The sequence below is a fragment of the Triturus cristatus genome, chromosome 9, assembly GCF_964204655.1.
Source record: "Triturus cristatus chromosome 9, aTriCri1.1, whole genome shotgun sequence".
NCBI classification, from domain to species: domain Eukaryota; kingdom Metazoa; phylum Chordata; class Amphibia; order Caudata; family Salamandridae; genus Triturus; species Triturus cristatus.
In genome coordinates this window covers 7,823,560-7,846,459 of record NC_140592.1, presented here as the reverse complement: position 1 = coordinate 7,846,459, position 22,900 = coordinate 7,823,560, and the positions used below count along the sequence as shown (strand labels likewise).

General features: G+C 51.5%; 1 protein-coding gene across 3 annotated transcripts in view; it reads left to right on the top strand.

Moving 5' to 3' along the window:
- Positions 1–22,900, top strand: part of NISCH (nischarin) — a 320,866-nt gene that overhangs the window by 228,152 nt on the left and 69,814 nt on the right. For 2 of the 3 annotated variants that reach the window (XM_085624215.1, XM_085624214.1), the window contains exons 14-15: positions 9,684–9,811; positions 18,944–18,996. In XM_085624215.1, the coding sequence (XP_085480341.1) occupies positions 9,684–9,811; positions 18,944–18,996 (181 nt within the window). The remainder of the gene's footprint in view (positions 1–9,683; positions 9,812–18,943; positions 18,997–22,900) is intronic. The other variant, XM_085624216.1, reaches the window with a different exon arrangement.

Sequence of the window (22,900 nt, the reverse complement as noted above, 5' to 3'; positions counted from 1 at the left end):
TCACCACTAAGACCAGCCCCCAACGAGGACTTGCCCCGTCAGGAGTATGCCCTGTGGCTACCCAGTCTAGGTCGCGGGTCCTTCCACGTGCAATCCGTTTATAATCCTCCGGCGCGCCGTTTTTACTCAAATCAAATCCAACCTGTACGTACTTCGAGTCAAACCACGGTAATGCTAACCCGATCAAGCAAGACACCACTCTCCGGTGCGTGCCTTCAAATCAATGCACCGCTGTCCAGCGCGAGCTTCAAACAAATGCAATCCGTGTTCAAAATCAAAAATGCATCGTTCTCAACGAATGCTCTTAAATCAATCAAATAACACACCGTCTTCAACGCGTGTTTTAACCAATAATGCACCGTTTATAACTCGTGCGTCAAATCAAATCAGTACTCACCGGGTGCACCCAGATACGAATGTTCATTCTCCGCTGCCAACTCCTCCCGACCAAATCAGTCAATTTTCTGGGTTAAGCCCGTAGGACCCCGGTGAAGGGTAACTAGCAGCAGGGGACGTACCGAAAAGTCGCGCAGGGTGGGAGAAATCCTCAGGCTCCTCTCCCGCCAACCAGTCAGGACGCCCCCAATCCCACCACCCGAATACGGGGGGGGGGGGGGGGGAAGACCCTTTCACGGGGTCCCTTCGTGGTCGCCAACTGTTGTGTCCAAATAATTATTCCAAGGGCCACACTTACCACTGGCCCGCAATATTATGCAAAATAAGGAGCAGTTGGCAACGTGGAAGGTTCAAACGTTTATTAGCCACCACAGAACTCTATATAGAGGAGCCTCGTCGATCCTCACCCATCAGGTGCGCCGAGGAAGACTGCTGGCTCCTTGACAGTAACACACTTTTATACATTATCAGTACAGCATACAAAACCTTATATGTGGAAAAGTACCAGTTAGTCCTGGCGCCCCTAATGAGCTCATGCCTATTTCTAGTTTCGGTTACACATACAAAGGGTTACTATCTTTACAGAGAAGGTCGAAAGGGTGACTCCCTTCTCGTCCCAGGTCTAGAGGAATTTGCTTGATACTCCCTTTTAGCAGATGTGACCTTGCTTCTCAGCAACTCCGCCTGTCTCCTAATTAAATGCAAGGAAAGGGGGAAGCAGAGGGTGTGCGGAAAAGACCACGTGATTCCCAAGTGAGAGAGCCGCAATCCAAGATGGAGGCGGTTCGGTTCTCGGCCCTTTTTGTCGTGCTAAACATAATTGGGGATTTCGAACCGTTTAATACACCATAACTAGTCAAACTATCATTAGATATAATGCGCTAATCATATCGTAGTGCCTTGAATACCTCAGGACTCCATTACTGACCAATGTTTTTAAAGCAGTGGTGACTGGCCCCATCCTAGCAACTTGGATGGAGGCTGTCGTGGTCCCAGTATTCAAAAAAGGAAATAGAAGTGACCCTGCCTGTTGTAGGCCAATCTTTACAAAGCCAAATGTGTGCCTGTTGCAACATATGGAGCCGGAGTGTGGGGATACCACAACAGCTGCCAGCTACAGATCATGGGAAATAAATTCATTAAAAGGTTACTGATGACTCCAAAACGTGCCCCCACGATCTTTTGGCTCGACTTTGTAGTGGATCGCATTGAAATTGGCCCCCTGCTATTATGGGCCAAAATCTGGTTGTCTGAGGAGTTAGTGTTCTCCGGAGAGGTTATTAAAGATTGTATTAATCTTCATAGGGCACTAAATACCCCTTGGCTCCGATTTGTAAGGGACAGCCTTCATAAGTTAGGTCTGCTGCACTACTTTGTTTGTCCAGCCGACATCCCTGAAAATGCTAAAAATATCATAAAAGAGGCACATTCTGCGGGGGCGAATATACGCCGCTCTCAACCCGACGCAACAGGCCTCCCTTGTTTATTCCCTGTCCAGCAGCAATTTTTTTAACATTCACCATAAATGTACAGATACGATTTTATTTAACAAGATTTTGTGTACTTACCCTGCACTTTTTGGTGGCTTTCCCGAAACAATCGGGTGGGAAGACAAACTAAAGCCTAGCCCCTGGGATGATTTGGCAGCTCAAAGCACTTTGCTATTTTGCCCCCTCTATGAAGAGCCAGGAAACAACTTTTTAGTTCCGATTTTAAAAGAAATCAGGCCATGTTCCTATTTTGAAGGTTTTAATTATTTACACTCTTTGGCTACTTATGATATATGCACTAGGGTTTCCAGCTACATTAAGGTTGCAATGGCTGGTAGGAAATGGTATTAGTGATTGTAACTGAACTCGAACAGCGTAATGCTCTATCACACAGCCTAAGCCTTGATGTACCTTTATGAAGGGAGCTGCGCATTGTAGTGGTGTTAGCTGCCTTGTGATATGGACTGTATTTTTATCAGATGATTGACTTTAAGGATTGTGCTTCCTTCTCTCGCTCTTTTAATTAATTGAATTGTATGAATTGCCTCTCGTGCTGCTTTGTAAATAGGCTACTGGAATCATCATTTGTAATGTTGATTTTATAAACTTTATGGCTTTCTTTTGAAACCAAATAAAGTTACTTTGATTGACTAGGGACGTACGTCCTGGAACACCGGATAATAGGGTGGAATAGGACTCTCAGAGGGATCGCAATAGGTGTTTCTGCTTACTTGTTAACTGCTCCCCTAGTTGAACGGATACGTTCACCGTAGGGTTTTGTGGGGCAAGGGAAATCTCCAGGGGGTTTTCGAGTGAAACATGGTCTATCCGAACGTCCCTACATGGAGCCACGGATAGAGAACCTTCCCATGCTTTAAGAAGGTTGACGTGGTAGGTCTGGCCTATCTGACGTTTGTGGGGGACAGACACTCGATATGCGGCAGGAGTGATCTAGTCCAAGATCTGGTACAGATCTGGTAAGGGCCTTGCCATGTAGCTAACATTTTCTTATCGGTACTGGGTAGGATTATTAGCATGTTGTCTCCCACTGAAAATTCCCGTAGTTTGGTGTTGTGATCGTACTGTCATTTTTGATGGGCTTGAGCTCTTTCCATGTTTGCGCGGACCTCCTCTCACAGGGTAGCCAGGGTTTCTTCAAGTGACTTGCTACAGTGCAACAGAGCCGACTCTCGCCATCCTCCTTGATCCACTGCTCCACCGCCACATCGAGCAGGGTGTGGGGTTTCCTCCCGAACAGTAGTTTAAATGGTGATAAACCTGCTGGAGTTTTGTTCATGTGTTCAGATGCAAACACCAAAGGTAGTTTACGGTCCCAGTCTCTTCCTCCCTTGTCTAGGGTCTTTTTAAGCATCGTCTTGATTGTTTTATTGTACCTCTCGACTAAGCTGTCAGTTTGGGAATGATAGACTGCCGGGCAAATCTGTTTGATCCCTAGGCGGTCACATAGCTGTTTCATCAAACGGGATACAAAAGGGGTGCCCTGGTCATTTAAAATCTCTTGGGGAAAACCTACATGGTAAAAGAAAGAAATTCTGGCTTGTGCCGCGGCCAAGGTGGTTGTACTGGCCAATGAAATAGCCTCCGGATACCCAGTAGCATAGCCCACCAATACCAGTATGTATTGGTGTCCTTGGGCAGAGGGGATCAGGGGACCCTACCAGGTCCATTCCTACTCTCTGGAAGGGAATATCTTTTGTTCGGAGGGGTTGCAGGGGAGCGCGGGGAAGCAAGTATATTATCCAATTGGCACCTGATGCGGGAGGCACAATGCGTAGCCACTTCTTGGCACACCCCCTGCCAGTAGAACTACATCCGTGTATGCTCCTTTCCATAATGTCCACCCCCTGTTTGACTGTGGGCCAGGCATAGAACCTGTTCACGGAACGCTTTTGAGACCAACAGCTGTTCTTTAGTATGTCTGTTTTCATGTGTTATCCTAAACAATAGGCCTTTTTTTACACCATAAAACAAGTCCACCTTCTCTGGGTGGTCCTCTTGTGCCTGCTCCCATGCATGCTGCAGTGTACTATTGTCCCATGTGCTGTCCGAAAGTCTCCGGCCGGGTGTCGGGGGCAATTTAAAGTAAAACTTCTGCGAGAGGGTACATTTTCTTAGAGTGTACACACGTAACCTGCATGTGTTCGCCTCCTAGGATCTGGGAATTTGGAATTCGTTCTCCGCTTACTGCAGTGTGGTGACATCCTGTGTCTGATAGGGCAACCACAGGTTTCCCATTAATGTGTATCTTCTTTTTGTATCTTTCAGGGGGGTTCTCCACAGCTTAATTCTCCCAGAGTGTACCTCACTTCCATAGGTTTCTGTGGTGGATTATGAAAGGACAATTTCTGGCTGTGTCCCCACTCAGCACATTGGAAACACTGGAGACCTTGCACCTGTCCAGTTCCCAGGGCAGACCTTGGATGGGACTTCAGTGAAGTCGGAACCTTGTTCTCTATGGGGAGGGTTGGAATCTGGTTCAGGGGTTTGGGTATGCCTACAGGGAACCAGTGGGGGTGGGCTTTGAATTCTGGCGATCGGTGATGAGCACAAACCAGGTCGACGGCCATGGCGACCAAAAGATTGGGCTGTTGCTTGATCTATGTCCTGGTATTAAGGGGGAGGGCTTCCAAATATTGTTCTAGGTAGACTTTCTCAGTGAAGTCATCTATGGAGGATGTTGAGGGCTGTAGCCATCGGTTCCCTACATCTCTTATCCTGTAATACAGGGCTCGAGGGTTATCTCCTGCTGTCCATTTCACCTTTCTAAAATGGCTCCAGTAATACTCCTGGTCACATCCTAGCCTTTCTAGGACGCCTTCTTTATGTCTAGATAGGAGGTCACCCTGCAGGGTTAGCGGCTTGGTATGCGGCTTGTAATTCGCATGATAGCAAGGGGGGGGTATGTATTGGCCCCATCTTTCTTGTGGCCAAGCAGTGGTAGAGGCAACCCGCTCAAAGTTCGCAAAAAAATAGTCGGGGTCATCGCCATCCTGGAAGTTTTGCAAGACAGTCCCTGGTACATTGGAGTGAACGCGTGCACTGGATATGGCATCCGTCAAACATAGAATAGCTGTGTCCTGCACCTTTGATTTGACGCCGGAAGGGTTGCTTGGTCTTTCAGGGCTGTGTGTAAGGATTTGCGCTCTTTTAGGGCCATCTTTGTTGCTCAAACACCAACTGCAGATGGCGTTGGCCTTCCGCTAACTGGGCAACTATTGCTTCCACCTTGAAGGGTTTTGGCATAACAGGGATAGACATGATATCCCACGTCTGACTCCACTGTGCTGGTTTGTTCATGTCAGCTACCCTAACTCATCTCAGAGACCGAGTACTCTTACCCCTTCTTTGTTCTGGGTACGAGCATTTATTTGCACCCCTTCCTTTCTCCAGGATACAAGCAGTCCGTGGGTTGTGCCTTAGTAACCCATGCTTCGCTTCTCACTCTCTTTGAGGGAATAATAAAGAAAACTAAACGGTCTCGAACGGAAAGAGGGTGAACTGCAGGCGTCTTCACTCTTCGCCTTGTCCCTGCCTTCTCTTCAGCATAAGGTTTCTCCTCAATAGGGAAGAAAAGAAGGTATACAAGGGGTCAGGCTGCTGTCCCAGTATCTCAACGTGAAGTAGTGCTCCCTTTGCCACACCAGTGCCCTAACTCCGTGAGGAGCCTAAGTGCAGGGAGTATCGTGAATCAGGGTGGTGTAGCCCAAAAACCCGCCCGCCAACCCCTAAATGAAAATGCATGCGAGTTAGGCAGTTGCCTGAACCCTCCTCTCCCGGTGGTCCCTCACAAGCGTCCTCCTCTCCCGGTGGTCCCTCCGGTGCGTCCTCCTCTCCCGGTGGTCCCTCCGGTGCGTCCTCCTCTCCCGGTGGTCCCTCCGGTGCGTCCTCCTCTCCCGGTGGTCCCTCCGGTGCGTCCTCCTCTCCCGGTGGTCCCTCCGGTGCGTCCTCCTCTCCCGGTGGTCCCTCCGGTGCGTCCTCCTCTCCCGGTGGTCCCTCCGGTGTCCTCCTCTCCCGGTGGTCCCTCAGGCGTCCTCCTCTCCCGGTGGTCCCTCAGGCGTCCTCCTCTCCCGGTGGTCCCTCAGGCGTCCTCCTCTCCCGGTGGTCCCTCAGGCGTCCTCCTCTCCCGGTGGTCCCTCAGGCGTCCTCCTCTCCCGGTGGTCCCTCAGGCGTCCTCCTCTCCCGGTGGTCCCTCAGGCGTCCTCCTCTCCCGGTGGTCCCTCAGGCGGCGTCCTCTCCCGGTGGTCCCTCAGGCGCCCTACTCTCCCTGGTGGTCCCTCAGGCGCCCTCCTCTCCCCGGTGGTCTCTCAGGCGGCCTCCTCTCCCCGGTGGTCCCTCCGGTGCGTCCTCCTCTCCCGGTGGTCCCTCAGGCCTCCTCCTCTCCCGGTGGTCCCTCAGGCGCGTCCTCCTCTCCCGGTGGTCCCTCAGGCGCGTCCTCCTCTCCCGGTGGTCCCTCAGGCGGCGTCCTCTCCCGGTGGTCCCTCAGGCGGCGTCCTCTCCCGGTGGTCCCTCAGGCGGCGTCCTCCTCTCCCGGTGGTCCCTCAGGCGTGTCCCCCTCTCCCGGTGGTCCCTCAGGCGTGTCCCCCTCTCCCGGTGGTCCCTCAGGCGTGTCCCCCTCTCCCGGTGGTCCCTCAGGCGTGTCCCCCTCTCCCGGTGGTCCCTCAGGCGCGTCCCCCTCTCCCGGTGGTCCCTCAGGCGCGTCCCCCTCTCCCGGTGGTCCCTCAGGCGCGTCCCCCTCTCCCGGTGGTCCCTCAGGCGCGTCCCCCTCTCCCGGTGGTCCCTCAGGCGCGTCCCCCTCTCCCGGTGGTCCCTCAGGCGCGTCCCCCTCTCCCGGTGGTCCCTCAGGCGCGTCCCCCTCTCCCGGTGGTCCCTCAGGCGCGTCCCCCTCTCCCGGTGGTCCCTCAGGCGCGTCCCCCTCTCCCGGTGGTCCCTCAGGCGCGTCCCCCTCTCCCGGTGGTCCCTCAGGCGCGTCCCCCTCTCCCGGTGGTCCCTCAGGCGCGTCCTCCTCTCCCGGTGGTCCCTCAGGCGTCCCCCTCTCCCGGTGGTCCCTCAGGCGTCCCCCTCTCCCGGTGGTCCCTCAGGCGTCCCCCTCTCCCGGTGGTCCCTCAGGCGTCCCCCTCTCCCGGTGGTCCCTCAGGCGTCCCCCTCTCCCGGTGGTCCCTCAGGCGTCCCCCTCTCCCGGTGGTCCCTCAGGCGTCCCCCTCTCCCGGTGGTCCCTCAGGCGTCCCCCTCTCCCGGTGGTCCCTCAGGCGTCCCCCTCTCCCGGTGGTCCCTCAGGCGTCCCCCTCTCCCGGTGGTCCCTCAGGCGTCCCCCTCTCCCGGTGGTCCCTCAGGCGTCCCCCTCTCCCGGTGGTCCCTCAGGCGTCCCCCTCTCCCGGTGGTCCCTCAGGCGTCCCCCTCTCCCGGTGGTCCCTCAGGCGTCCCCCTCTCCCGGTGGTCCCTCAGCCCTCCTCCTCTCCCGGTGGTCCCTCAGGCCTCCTCCTCTCCCGGTGGTCCCTCAGGCCTCCTCCTCTCCCGGTGGTCCCTCAGGCCTCCTCCTCTCCCGGTGGTCCCTCAGGCCTCCTCCTCTCCCGGTGGTCCCTCAGGCCTCCTCCTCTCCCGGTGGTCCCTCAGGCCTCCTCCTCTCCCGGTGGTCCCTCAGGCCTCCTCCTCTCCCGGTGGTCCCTCAGGCCTCCTCCTCTCCCGGTGGTCCCTCAGGCCTCCTCCTCTCCCGGTGGTCCCTCAGGCCTCCTCCTGTCCCGGTGGTCCCTCAGGCGTCCTCCTCTCCCGGTGGTCCCTCAGGCCTCCTCCTGTCCCGGTGGTCCCTCAGGCGTTCTCCTCTCCCGGTGGTCCCTCAGGCGTTCTCCTCTCCCGGTGGTCCCTCAGGCGTTCTCCTCTCCCGGTGGTCCCTCAGGCGTTCTCCTCTCCCGGTGGTCCCTCAGGCGTCCTCCTCTCCCGGTGGTCCCTCAGGCGTCCTCCTCTGCCGGTGGTCCCTCCGGCGTCCTCCTCTCCCGGTGGTCTCTCAGGTGTGTTCCTCTCCCGGTGGTCCCTGAGGCGTGTTCCTCTCCCGGTGGTCCCTGAGGCGTGTTCCTCTCCTGGTGGTCCCTCAGGCCTCCTTCTCTCCCGGTGGTCCCTCAGGCGTCCTCTCCTGGTGGTCCCTCAGGCGTCCTCTCCTGGTGGTCCCTCAGGCAGCCCCGGCGTCTCGGCTTCCCCCTATAGCAAGGGGAATGTGGTGATGGAGATAGAGATGAGAGGGGTATGTGGTGGTAGGGATGGGAGGGTTATGTGGTGGCGATGGGGATGGGAGGGTCATGTGGTGGTGCTAGGGCAGCCACATTCCTGTGGGAGAGTAACTCTAAAGCCCCCATATAGACCCCTATTAGGGTAGATTGAAACTTGGCTGAGAAGCAACATTAGAAACTCTGTTTCGGCTGAAGTGTTTAATAAACCTCACCCAGCTGGAGGGGCTGAGACTGAGGCTGTACACTACCTACAGGAGGTGGTCAACTCAAGAACCTCACTCAGTGAGCAGGCTAGAGAGAGGGTGTAGGGTCAGTGTGTCAATAGTGAGCAGGCTGGAGATTGGTGTAGGGTCAGTGTGTCAATAGTGAGCAGGCTGGAGATTGGTGTAGGGTCAGTGTGTCAATAGTGAGCAGGCTGGAGATTGGTGTAGGGTCAGTGTGTCAATAGTGAGCAGGTTGGAGATGGGTGTAGGGTCAGTGTGTCAATAGTGAGCTGTCTAGAGAGGGTGTAGTGTCAGTGTGTCCATAGCTGACTGGAGATGGGTGTAGGGTCAGTGTTTCAATAGTGAGCTGGCTAGAGAGGGTGTAGGGTCAGTGTGTCAATAGTGAGCTGGCTAGAGAGGGTGTAGGGTCAGTGTGTCAATAGTGAGCTGGCTTGAGAGGGTGTAGGGTCAGTGTGTCAATAGTGAGCTTGCTAGAGGGTGTAGGGTCAGTGTGTCAATAGTGAGCTGTCTAGAGAGGGTGTAGGGTCAGTGTGTCAATAGTGAGCTGGCTAGAGAGGGTGTAGGGTCAGTGTGTCAATAGTGAGCTGGCTAGAGAGGGTGTAGGGTCAGTGTGTCAATAGTGAGCTGGCTAGAGAGGGTGTAGGGTCAGTGTGTCAATAGTGAGCTGGCTAGAGAGGGTGTAGGGTCGGTGTGTCAATAGTGAGCTGGCTAGAGAGGGTGTAGGGTCAGTGTGTCAATAGTGAGCTGGCTAGAGAGGGTGTAGGGTCAGTGTGTCAATAGTGAGCTGTCTAGAGAGGGTGTAGGGTCAGTGTGTCAATAGTGAGCTGGCTAGAGAGGGTGTAGGGTCAGTGTGTCAATAGTGAGCTGGCTAGAGAGGGTGTAGGGTCAGTGTGTCAATAGTTAGCTGGCTAGAGAGGGTGTAGGGTCAGTGTGTCAATAGTGAGCTGGCTAGAGAGGGTGTAGGGTCAGTGTGTCAATAGTGAGCTGGCTAGAGAGGGTGTAGGGTCAGTGTGTCAATAGTGAGCTGGCTAGAGAGGGTGTAGGGTCAGTGTGTCAATAGTGAGCTGGCTAGAGAGGGTGTAGGGTCAGTGTGTCAATAGTGAGCTGGCTAGAGAGGGTGTAGGGTCAGTGTGTCAATAGGAGGCTGGGGATGGGTCAGCTGAATAACTCAAGGCTGCTTCTCTGAGCATCTAAAGCAGTTGTAAACTTTGGGGCCAGACATTGGCATCCAGCATCCAGATGCTGCACTCTGGTGGATAATGCATTGTTTAATATTCTGTTTGGAGGTCGGCTGCTTCTTTCAGCTCTTCACACCTGGTCTCTCTTTCTTCTAGTGATAGTGTGTACGGAAGCCGCCCTAGTCAGCTCTTTACCTTCTCCTAGTAGTTTGACTCCTACTTGTGATGCAGTGATCCCCGGATGCTGTGAAGTACCAGAATCCAGACCTGGAGGAAAGGAACAGGTGAATACTACACAGAGGGTTGGTCTGGAGAAGAGGGGTGAAGGGATGATGACTTCTTATGCTGTCCCTTCTACGAGCTGCGCTCAAGGATAACTGTGCTTCAAACCTTAACCGGTGCTCCCCGGGCAGAGACTGCGGTGCGCTCCCCGGGCAGAGACTGCGGTGCGCTCCCCGGGCAGAGACTGCGGTGCGCTCCCCGGGCAGAGACTGCGGTGCGCTCCCCGGGCAGAGACTGCGGTGCGCTCCCCGGGCAGAGACTGCGGTGCGCTCCCCGGGCAGAGACTGCGGTGCGCTCCCCGGCCAGTGACTGCGGTGCGCTCCCCGGCCAGTGACTGCGGTGCGCTCCCCGGCCAGTGACTGCGGTGCGCTCGCCGGCCAGTGACTGCGGTGCGCTCGCCGGCCAGTGACTGCGGTGCGCTCGCCGGCCAGTGACTGCGGTGCGCTCGCCGGCCAGTGACTGCGGTGCGCTCGCTGGCCAGTGACTGCGCTCCTCTCCCTGGGCAGTGACTGCGCTGCCTGGCAATCGTTGAGCTTCCGGGCAATGACTGTGCTCTTGGGCAATGACTGCGGTCTTGGGGAACTACTGCACTCTCAGGCATGACTGTGCAAATGAGCATGCCTGTACCATTAGGCAATCATGCCAATTGGGTAAGTGTCAATGTCTCGGCTGTGCCCTAAGTGGTCACCATTGTCCTGGCACCGACTGCGTGATTCCTGGTAGAACACTTGCACCCTGACGCAACCAAGGGATGTATGTCAGGGTGCCCAGAGTGTGAGGACTGTGCACTGAGCAGCCTGCAGTGTGGCTTTAGAAAAGCTCCGCTGCTGCACCACAGGAGTTCACTCGCTGTGGAAAGAGGCACGGCTCTGCTTGGGGCAGATCATCCTCGCATATGTGTCTGCTTGCTTGGTGAAGTGCGGCTCTGCTGTTTGGAGCATCTCATCCTCTAATGCGTTGTGTGCTTGCATGGTGCAGTGCAGCTCTGCTGGTTAGGGTAGCTCATCCTGGCATGCTGTCTGCTTGCTTGGTGCCGTGCGGCTCTGCTGCTTGCGGCAGCTTATCCTCTCATGCTGTATCTGCTTGGTGCAGTGCAACTCTGCTGGTTGGGGCAGCTCATCTTCGCATGCTGTGTCTGCATGCTTGGTGCAGTGCAGCTCTGCTGGTTGGGGCAGCTCATCCTCGCATGCTGTCTGCTTGCTTGGTGCGGCTCTGCTGGTGGGGGAAACTCATCCTCGCATGATGGGTCCTGTTGCTTGGTGCAGTGCAGCTCTGCTGGTTGGGGCAGCTCATCCTCGCATGCTGTGTCTGCTTGCTTGGTGCAGTGCGGCTCTGCTGGTTGGGGCAGCTCATCCTCGCATGCCGTGTCTGCTTGCTTGGTGCCGTGCGGCTCTACTGGTTGGGGCAGCTCATCCTCGCATGCTATGTCTGCTTGCTTGGTGCATTGCAGCTCTGCTGGCTGGGGCAGCTCATCCTCCCATAATGTCTGCTTGCATGGTGCAGTGTGACTCTGCTGGCTGGGGCAGCTCATCCTCGCATGCTGTGTCTGCTTGCTTGGTGCAGTGCGGCTCTGCTGGTTAGGGCAGCTCATCCTCACATGCTGTGTCTGCTTGCTTGGTGCAGTGTGGCTCTGCTGGTTGGGGCAGCTCATGCGCACATGCTGTGTCTGCTTGCTTCTTGCAGTGCGGTTCTGCTGGTTGGGGCAGCTCATCCTCGCATGCTGTATCTGTTTGCTTGGTGCGGCTCTGCTGGTTGGGGCAGCTCATCCTCGCATGCCATATGTGCTTGCTTGGTGTGGCTCTGCTGGTTGGGGCAGCTCATCCTTGCATGCTATGTCTGCTTGCTTGGTGCAGTGCTGCTCTGCTGGTTGGGGCAGCTCATCCTCGCATGCCATGTGTGCTTGCTTGGTGTGGCTCTGCTGGTTGGGGCAGCTCATCCTTGCATGCTGTCTGCTTGCTTGGTGCAGTGCTGCTCTGCTGGTTGGGGCAGCTCATCCTTGCATGCTGTGTCTGCTTGCTTGGTGCAGTGCTGCTTAGTCATTCAGGAAAGAACGGACTATGAAGCAGAAATAGTCAGACAGCTAAATAACACCAATCACTACAAAAAACTACCACGTGACCCAATTTCTCAAATTCAAGGGAAAATACTTTCTGTTACAGTGAAGGGAGTAGATGAAGGATTCTTAAGTAAATCAGAATTCGATTATCTTAATAAAAAATCCCCTAGGACACCAGTCCTGTACAGTTTGCCAAAAATTCATAAAGATTCCACTAATCCCCCTGGTAGGCCTATTCTGTCTGGCTGTGGATCAGCTCTAGAACCACTTGGGAACTACATCAATACCTTCATTAGGGACTATGTACCTAATTTACCGGCATATGTTAGAGACAGCACACATATGATTAATCTGATAGAAGGGATTGAGTATAACCCTATAGATGAGAGGCTGATCACTATGGACATAGAGTCGTTATACACAAATATACCCCAATCAGAAAGTATGCTAGTAATCAGGGATGTTTTGAACACCCGCCCAAGACCTGTGTTGGTCCCTACTGAATTTGTAATTGACCTCCTTGAAATAGCACTTACAATGAACTATTTTAGATTCAACTCCACATACTACCAGCAATGCTCAGGTACATCGATGGGCGCAATTTTTGCGCCCAATCTAGCGAATTTGTATGTTGGTGCCCTGGAAGAAAGACACATCAATAACGCCTCCAATCCATTCTTCAACAACATAAGATGTTGGAGGCGTTATATAGATGACATATTTTTTATTTGGAAAGGTGATGATTCTATTTTGGATTTGTTCATCAAATATCTTCACGAATGTCAGTCTGCTTTGAAATTCACATACAATTGTGATAAGGAAACAATTCCTTTTTTGGACCTCAAGATTAGGCATAGCAACAACCACCTAAATGTTACCCTCTATCGCAAGCCAACAGATAGGAATACTCTCCTTCAATATAAGAGCTTTCACCCGAGGGCCTTAAAAGATGGGCTCCCATATGGCCAATTTTTAAGAGTAAGAAGAAATTGCACAGAGAAGGAAGATTTCTTTAAAGAGGCTAATATATTGAGCACTAAATTGAGGGAACGGGGATACCCTAAGAAATTAGTTAAAACAGCGATGAAACGAGCATGGTACAGTCCCCGAGAAGTACTCCTAGAAAGAACGATCAAAAAACCAACCACACAGATGGTATGTGTCACCACATTTTGTCCTCTCAGCACACAAATACAGAAAACTATTAAAAGACACTGGCTTACCTTAAATACCTTGGAAGTGTGTCAAGAACCCCCTATGTTCTCCTTTAGAAAAGGTAAGAATATAAGAGACCACTTGGTTCACTCTGACACAAGTGTTGTTAAAACCAAAACCACTATCAATGACCTTTGGTCTTTACCACCAATTATTGGCCATTTTAAATGTGGTAGCTGTGTTGCATGCAATTTCACGACTGAAACAAAACTCTTCTCCCATGAAAATATCACACATACTCTACATGGTTTCTCAAACTGTTCAACATCTAATGTGATATATTGTATCTGGTGTCCCTGTGGATTGATCTACATTGGGCAAACCACCCAGCCAGTAAAAGTCCGAATCTGCCAACATCGCAGTAGGATCCGCTGCTTGACAGAGAATGCCCCTTTGGTGGAACACTATAAGGAAAAAGCTCACTCATCGGATGATATCAGGTGGCAGGTAATTGAAAAAGCTAAGTTACCTACCAGAGGAGGTGATATCTCTTTACTACTACAAACCCTAGAGTGTAAATGGATTGACAAATGTCAATCGACGATTAGAGGTCTGAATAGCCTAGAAGAATGGCGAAGATTCATTAGCCTCCACTGAAAGAGCTTAGACATATATGTTCAGAATTTGGTTCTTCTCTGTTCATTGTTTTTTCCCCTAATTGGCAGATACTGTGATCCATAATGTTATACCATCTGCACTGGAGTTTATCAGTGTACATATCTGTCATTGGGCAAGAATTGAAAGGAAAGAAAAAATATACAATATGTCCTATGTCAATAATTGTTTTAAATGTTACTATTGATGAATTGAATTGGATGTGAACGGGCTTGCTTTTTCTCCTATTTTGTGTTGACATTAGTCTCCATTATCATGCCCGAATTTAGCTATATCCCACTAATTGGTTTGCCCCTTGTATTGGTTGTATTCCATGAGTGTCCGTTAAAATGATTATATACTGCTCAAGGGGTTTATTCCCTTAATATCAGTTGAGGTACAGATAGTCTAAGATGGCCGCCTTACTCTCTATCGATTTTCACTTCAGGTTTTTACCGTAGGCACTGATGTGAAACTACGTCGTATAGTATGTGGTCCGATAGTTCCTAATACATATCCTTGTGTATTGTTTTTATTCCAAGAGTGTCCGTTACAATGATTTAATACTGCTCCATGGGTCTTATTCCTTCAAATTTAATTGAGGTACAGATATTCTAAGATGGCCGCCTTACTTTCTATCTAGTTTCACTTCCGGCTGTACCGAAGGCACTGATTTGAAATCACGTCGTATATTATGGCCCTTGAGACCCCTGACTGTTATCCCCTCGATGGCGTCTGTGCCCTGTTGCCCAGCGTTTAATTATAATGTAATAAGATTAGGCGCTTGGGTTTGAGTAGAATCATTAAGATCTTAGGACTTTAAATATGGCCGCGGAGATTTATCCTTCCGTAGACGGACGCATGCGCTCGGATGCACCTCTCGTCTATTTTTACCAGCACCACGGCGCAATACGCACTGCTCCCTGATGGATTGAGACGCTTAAATCGTCGCGGTAACGGATCGGATATTAAGTAAGTTTAGCAACGCGATCCTTAGCAATTATAAGTTTAAGTTCCCATCAGTGGATCCTCAATTGCCTACTAATATTGGCTGATGACAATTCTGTCTTTCAGCCTACTCCCCTTGCTGCCAACATTTCAGGACGAGTGAAGATTACTTGCATACCTATACATGTGAGTGTTCCCTCCATGATTATCATTATCGGCACTATCACAATACCTAAATGGGACAGACCATGTGATTATGAATCATTTCCTGACTGAGAGAGGTCTTGAATTAATATCTTGCATTGTCAGCTGGCAATATTATATTGTCTTATGATATTGAACTAATTATGGTTCGTGACCATGACTAATGAATGATAATAATATAATATTTTAATTAGACAGGACTGAATTGATACAAGTCCCCTCCTACCCTGCCTCAACCAGTGGTACACCATACAAATCGAAAACTATCACTAGGTGAGTGAAATGGTAACCTGCATTCTTGTAATATTCTATACGGATGGCTTTAATATACTATAGGCACTCATTCCCCTCTTTATTTTAGTCCCCAGATACTGTCCTGAAGAGACCCCTTATACATTGCGGGTCGAAACGCCGTCGACACAAACTAAGAGAGAGCAAGATAGACTCATGCTATTGTTGAATGCCTCTCATTGTTTTTAAGACCTTCCTTGAATTCCTTTTCACTTAATTTTCACTTTGAAGGCTATATTCACTGCACTGGGTTCACTCTTTCACTTCTATAAATGTGCTGTTAGTATTTGAAAAAATCTGTGACCTTAATTGTTTTCTATAAATAAATTGTGAATTGTAAAATAAATTAATTTTACTTCGGCTGAAGTAAATTACTGTCCAGGTTACTATTTCGAGTTAAATCATGGTGCTTTTTTCTGATTAATTCGTTACGAGTATACAAAATTTGTACTCCTCATTGCAAATACGCTGTTTCAAATAAGTTCCTTGTGGACATTGTTATTGCTTAGTGCTCTGCTGGTTGGGGCAGCTCATCCTTGCATGCTGTGTCTGCTTGCTTGATGCAGTGCTGCTCTGCTGGTTGGGGCAGCTCATCCTCGCATGCCATGTGTGCTTGCTTGGTGTGGCTCTGCTGGTTGGGGCAGCTCATCCTTGCATGCTATGTCTGCTTGCTTGGTGTGGCTCTGCTGGTTGGGGCAGCTCATCCTCGCATGCTGTCTGCTTGCTTGGTGCAGTGCTGCTCTGCTGGTTGGGGCAGCTCATCCTCGCATGCCATGTGTGCTTGCTTGGTGCCGTGCGGCTCTACTGGTTGGGGCAGCTCATCCTCGCATGCTATGTCTGCTTGCTTGGTGTGGCTCTGCTGGTTGGGGCAGCTCATCCTCGCATGCTGTGTCTGCTTGCTTGGTGCAGTGCTGCTCTGCTGGTTGGGGCAGCTCATCCTCGCATGCCATGTGTGCTTGCTTGGTGTGGCTCTGCTGGTTGGGGCAGCTCATCCTTGCATGCTATGTCTGCTTGCTTGGTGCAGTGCTGCTCTGCTGGTTGGGGCAGCTCATCCTTGCATGCTATGTCTGCTTGCTTGGTGCAGTGCTGCTCTGCTGGTTGGGGCAGCTCATCCTCGCATGCCATGTGTGCTTGCTTGGTGTGGCTCTGCTGATTGGGGCAGCTCATCCTTGCATGCTATGTCTGCTTGCTTGGTGCGGCTCTGCTGGTTGGGGCAGCTCATCCTCGCATGCCATGTGTGCTTTCTTGGTGTGGCTCTGCTGGTTGGGGCAGCTCATCCTTGCATGCTATGTCTGCTTGCTTGGTGCAGTGCGGCTCTGCTGGTTGGGGCAGCTCATCCTCGCATGCTGTGTCTGCTTGCTTGGTGCAGTGCTGCTCTGCTGGTTGGGGCAGCTCATCCTCGCATGCCATGTCTGCTTGCTTGGTGCGGCTCTGCTGGTTGGGGCAGCTCATCCTCGCATGCCATGTATGCTTGCTTGGTGTGGCTCTGCTGGTTGGGGCAGCTCATCCTTGCATGCTATGTCTGCTTGCTTGGTGCAGTGCTGCTCTGCTGGTTGGGGCAGCTCATCCTTGCATGCTGTGTCTGCTTGCTTGGTGCAGTGCTGCTCTGCTGGTTGGGGCAGCTCATCCTCGCATGCTGTGTCTGCTTGCTTGGTGCATTGCGGCTCTACTGGTTGGGGCAGCTCATCCTTGCATGCTATGTCTGCTTGCTTGGTGCAGTGCGGCTCTGCTGGTTGGGGCAGCTCATCCTCGCATGCCGTGTCTGCTTGCTTGGTGCAGTGCTGCTCTGCTGGTTGGGGCAGCTCATCTTCGCATGCTGTCTGCTTGCTTGGTGCGGCTCTGCTGGTTGGGGCAGCTCATCCTCGCATGCTGTATCTGCTTGCTTGGTGCAGTGCGGCTCTGCTGGTTGGGGCAGCTCATCCTCGCATGCCGTGTCTGCTTGCTTGGTGCATTGCGGCTCTACTGGTTGGGGCAGCTCATCCTTGCATGCTATGTCTGCTTGCTTGGTGCAGTGCTGCTCTGCTGGTTGGGGCAGCTCATCTTCGCATGCTGTATCTGTTTGTTTGGTGCGGCTCTGCTGGTTGAGGCAGCTCATCCTCGCATGCTATGTCTGCTTGCTTGGTGCAGTGCTGCTCTGCTGGTTGGGGCAGCTCATCCTCCCATGATGTCTGCTTGCATGGTGCATACTGTCTGCTTGCTTTGTGCATTGCGGCTCTACTGATTGGGGCAGCTCATACTTGCATGCTGTCTCTGCTTGCTTGGTGCAGTGCAGCTCTGCTGGTTGGGGTACGACATATTTGCATACTGTGCTTGCTTGGTGCAGTGCGGCTCTGCTGGCTGGGGCAGCTCGTCGTCACATGCTGTGTCGGCTTGCTTGGTGCAGTGCTGCTCTGCTGGCTGGGGCAGCTTATTCTCGCATGATTGGTCTGGTTGCTTGGTGCAGTGTGCCTCTGCTGGTTGGGGCAGCTTATCCTCGCATGATGGGTCTGGTTGCTTGGTGCAGTGCGGCTCTGCTGGTTGGGGCAGCTTATCCTCGCATGCTGTGTCGGCTTGCTTGGTGCAGTGCTGCTCTGCTGGCTGGGGCAGCTCATCTTCGAAGGCTGTGTCTGCTTTCTTGGTGCAGTGCGGCTCTGCTGGCTGGGGCAGCTCATCCTCGCATGCTGTGTCTGCTTGCTTGGTGCAGTGCGGCTCTGCTGGTTTGGGCGCTTATTCTCGCATGATTGGTCTGGTTGCTTGGTGCAGTGTGGCTCTGCTGGTTGGGGCAGCTTATCCTCGCATGATGGGTCTGGTTGCTTGGTGCAGTGCGGCTCTGCTGGTTGGGGCAGCTCCTCCTCGAGGGCTGTCTGCTTGCTTGGTGCAGTGCGGCTCTGCTGGTTGGGGCAGCTCATCCTCAAAGGCTGTGTCTGCTTGCTTGGTGCAGTGCGGCTCTCCTTGTTCAGAAGTGTGTGTTTTGCAGCTTTCTATCCTACAGGTCGCAAGCTAGGTGACAGTGTGCACTCTTGTGGACTTTGCCAGAAATACGTAGATGTGGGTGCTCATAGGTTTTCTCTGTAAAATTGTTACTTTGTCTAGAATTCAGGTCCAGAAATTTGTCTATCAAGAATTGTTTATTTGTGTCCTGAATTTAACCCGTTGCCACAGGAGCTCAGGTGTCATCTAGGTTGAAATGTACACATATGACCTTGGTGACCCATGCACTGTAGAAGTTCATCAGTTGATGCCACAGCAACGAAGGCAGCTGCCTTGCAGCTTCCTCAAAAGTCCTCTCCATCAGATCTTCTAAAGCGCACTTCGAGGATAGTTGCGACCAGCGTTTGTCGTAGGACGATGGGGCGTAATGGATGGTACGCTGTAACGGGGCACACAAGGAGGACCTCTTACATTCCTTGCTGAAGAGCATCAAAGGCCGTGTCGCCATGCTTGAGGACACCAAAAGGTGGCGCTCTCCCCAGGCAGATATCACCTGGGTTGTTGGTTCTTGGGCACAACTCGTGGCTTGGGGAGAGGAGGTTTGGGGTTAGAGCCGAACTCATTTGAACACGTACTGCACTGGTTGCACCAGTGCTGATGCTGTCTTGTCACACGTCTTTCTGGACAAGTTCCTATTTCTGGACTCTTCCATAGTGGGTAACGCAAGTGTCTGCTTTTCGTATTTTGTGCATTAATATTTGACATATCAATGCAAACCCCATGTGTTCTTTACATCTAAGACAAATGTTTCCTTGGTGTTTGCTTTCTGTGTGAAAAGCAATGTATGTCATACAGATGATGTGTCATGACTGCCCTATTAATTGCTTTTGGGGGGGTCTGTGGGTTTCTTTCTTAGGCAGCAGCTGAAACAAACTCCCCTTTAAAAACTGGAAACCTGCCTCAAACAAGGTGAGTGCGTTTTACATGCATGAGCCTTCTGTAGACATGACTACGCCGGTCAGGTGAAGTCAGGCCAGCACTGCGCATGACTGGACCCCCATGGATGTCGGAAAAATTGTCATGTGTATGTGAGTATCATAGTTGGGCCAGTTACAGTTCTGAACATACCTGCACTTGTGTGCACATGGGCCAGTTATGGATCTGAACATATCTGTCTGTGTAGATGGGCAAGTTACACTTCCAAAAATACCTATGTTTGAGTACCTGGGCCGGTTAGAGACTTGAACATACCTGTGTATGGGCCGGTTACATATCAGAACATATCTGTTTGAGTACATATGCCCCGTACAGATCTGTGTGTTCGTGTGCATGGGCCAGTTATATATCTGAACATAGCAAACACAAGGAGATGATGGACGGAGCACTGACACTTTTCAAACACTCACCCTCAGTCACAGATCCAGGTTGAATCTATCATCGTTCTTTAGCTCACTCCACCACCCCAGTTCAGACATGGCCATATGCAAATCAGTCTGACCCTGTGCCTCATGGGAACAGTCCAGCCCGAACTGCCAAGCCATGTCTTCCCTGGACCGGAAACAAGCTTCCTAGGACCGGTTTCAGGCTAACAGCCCTCATCAGCCAGGCTAGCTTGAATCCAGTGGCAAAGTGTGCAAGGGACCCACGTCTGGGCATACCCTGCCAACTTAGGGCAAACAAAGCAAAACACAAGGAGATGAGGCACAGGGTCAAGACTGATTTGCATATGGCTGAGTTCAAACTGGAATGGCACGGTGAGCAAATAAACTATGGATTTATGCCCAGATCTCTGTACTGGGGTGAATGTATAACATTGTTCTGCATTCTGTTCATCAACTGTTGTTTTTGCATTTGTCATCCAGAGTGGGACGGGTATGCTCAGACGTGAGTCCCGTGCTCTCCATGCCACTGGAATCAAGCTATCCTGGCTGAAGAGGAGTGAAACCCCAAAACCGGTCCTAGGATGCTTGTTTCCAGTCCAGGGAGGACCTGGCTTGGCAGTTCAGTCTGGACTGTTCCCATGAGGCACAGTGTCAAGACTGATTTGCATATGGCTGGGTTCAAACTGGAATGGCATGGTGAGCATAAAAACGATGGGTTTAGGCCCAGATCTCTGTACTGGGGTGAATGTATGACCTAGTTCTGCATTCTGTCCATCAACTGTTGTGTTTGCATATATCTGAACATATCGCTGTTTGAGTACATATGCCTCTTACAGATCTGTGTGTTTGTGTACATGGACCAGTTATGGATCTGAACATACCTGTATTCATCTGTACATGGGCCGGTTACAGTTCTGAACGCATCTGTGTCATGTAAAGTGGGCTCCATTGTTTGCACACACCTGTTCTGGTTCTCTGGGTCATTGCTCTCACAGTGAGATGTGCGCAGCACATTATGCTCAAGGGAGGGCAGGTCACGGGCGGGGTCCGAATAAGCTCAGTCCAGCCCATCTTCGAAATATTCAAGCCAAGTTTAAGCAGTGTTTGTTTTTAGCTGGTTACTTGATCAATGCCTGTTACATCTGAACAGTTTTTATTTACTTGTATAGTTTTATAGAGCACAGACATTACTCGAAGACCGTTTTACATTAGTAGTAGCACTTTACATAGTAGTAATAAACGACACCAGCATTAGCTATGAACAACAAAATGTAAACGGAAGCGAAGCCAAGTAAAGCATCTTACAACAGCAAGGGAGAAGAGTGGGGCCGCAAGATCAGGCGCAGTGCCAAACTCTCAGGCCGAGAAGGCCTGGGAGCAGGAAGAGAAATGAATTGAAATCTCTCTCAAAGAAAAGAGCTGTCCGTGTGGACTTGAAGCTGGGCTGGGAGACGGTGGTAGGTAAGACCCGAGGCAGAGTCCCAGACTTGCTTAGCACTCCCAGAAAGGATTGATTCATGGTGAGTTCCTTCTCAAAGGTCGGGCATCCTAGTGGCGGTGTTTCAGGACATGGTGATGGCCTGGCCCCGCCAGGTATGGTGAAGCAATGGTGTGCTGGCCTTGTGAGTGATGGACACCAGAGCCTCAGCCTCACTTAACACTCCCTGAAAAGGATTGAGTCATGGTGCGTTCCATCGTAAAGGTGAGGGACCCTAGTGGCACTGTTTCAGGACACTGTGATAATATGGTCTCACCGGGTATGGTGGAGCAGAGGTGTGCAGTCCTTATGAGTGATGGAAGCCAGAGTCTCAGACTCTCTTAGAATTCCCTGAAAAGGATTGAGTCATTGTGAGTTACTTCTCAAAGGTCGGGATCCTAGTGGAGGTGTTTCAGGACACGGTGATAGTCTGGTCCCGCCAGGTAAGTAAGAGAAGTGGGAGTAGCAGGTAAAGCCCTAACTTGGATCAAATCCTTTCTAACATAGCGCTCGTACCAAGTATTTGAAGGGAATTGTGCCTCGAGGAAGGTCCCATTAACGTGTGGAGTGCCGCAGGGGTCCTCAGTGAGACCTACGCTTTTCAACGTATACCTACGACCCCTGGTGGAGATAGTCCTTCCATTCGGGGTCCAGATAGTGACCTATGTGGACAACACCCAGCTAGTGGTGGTAGTTAACCACCCAAAGGGGGGGTCAGTCAACATAGAAACCTGCCTGGGAAAAGTGGCCACATGGATGGATCAGTCGTATCTCAAACTCTATGGAGATAAGAGAGATTATGATCCTAGGTAGTCACTCCATCAGCTCTCCGTCTATTAACATGGCCAGAATGCTTAGGACCCCCACCCAAGCTGAAGGAGAGGATTAAAAGCCTGGGAATATGGCTAGATAGCTCCTTAAAACTGGCTACCAGGCATCTCAAGTAGCAGCTACCTGCGTTGGCATCATAAGACAACTGAGGAAAATTCTTCCACTGCTGCTATCAACATCACGCAGGACTATGGTCCAGGCATTGTTACTGCCCCGATTAGATTACTGTAACTCCCTGTATCTGGGCACCGCGAAGGCCACCACTAGGAAGCTGCAGGTGGTGCTGAATTGTACAGCCAGGCTACTACTACACCCCAAAAAGACAGTCGGCCAAACAAGCACTAAAAGCCCTTCATTGGCTTCCCATTAAAGAACGCATTATGTTTAAATCACTGTGCATAGCACATAAAACCTTATGGGGCACGGGACCAAAAATTAACTGCATGCTGATGGCCTTTTACCAACCTTCGTTTGACCTAAGATTGGCCATACCTTTTCAGGCAGTTGTACCTAAAGCCCGGAGGGTACGAGCGGGTTGGCGCATGTCCTCTTATATTGCGTCAACCTTATGGAACAAACTCCTGCTCCACTTAAGCTCTCTGACACACCATCTCACATTCAGAAAGCCATTTAAAACCTGGCTATGGCAGAATATGGCATAAACTGTCTCGGGTAGTGATCACAGCCAGCGCTGGGAAGCCGAAGGGTAGCCATGCGCTATATTAAGTTTATATTAATAATAATATTCTGGAGCTGTGGTGTGCGGGACCCTGTGAGTGATGGAGGCATGTAGTATACAGCTATATCTTCAACACGGCCCATGAGAATCTTACAAGTACCTGTAAGATCTGCTCATCCCGTTTGATGCCCGAGACCAATCTTGCTGTAGCATATAGTATGTTATGTGTTTAATGAGCGCGTGCTCACACGGGAGGCTCTTTGGGAAGACTGGTCAGGAGAGAAATGCGTAGTCACTTCCTGACAGCACCACAGATCGTAGCAGAGTCCCAAGATCTTGTTTTAAAATGAAATGACAACCCCCTGTGCCCTTCTCTCCCCCCCTCCCCTTGCAATCCCCCACCCCCACCTCAGGCACAGTTGACAACGAGCCTTTCTGGCCATAGTGTTGATTTGTGTCTGGGAGATGTGGCTCTGTCGAGGGGAATACGTTTCCAGTTCAGGG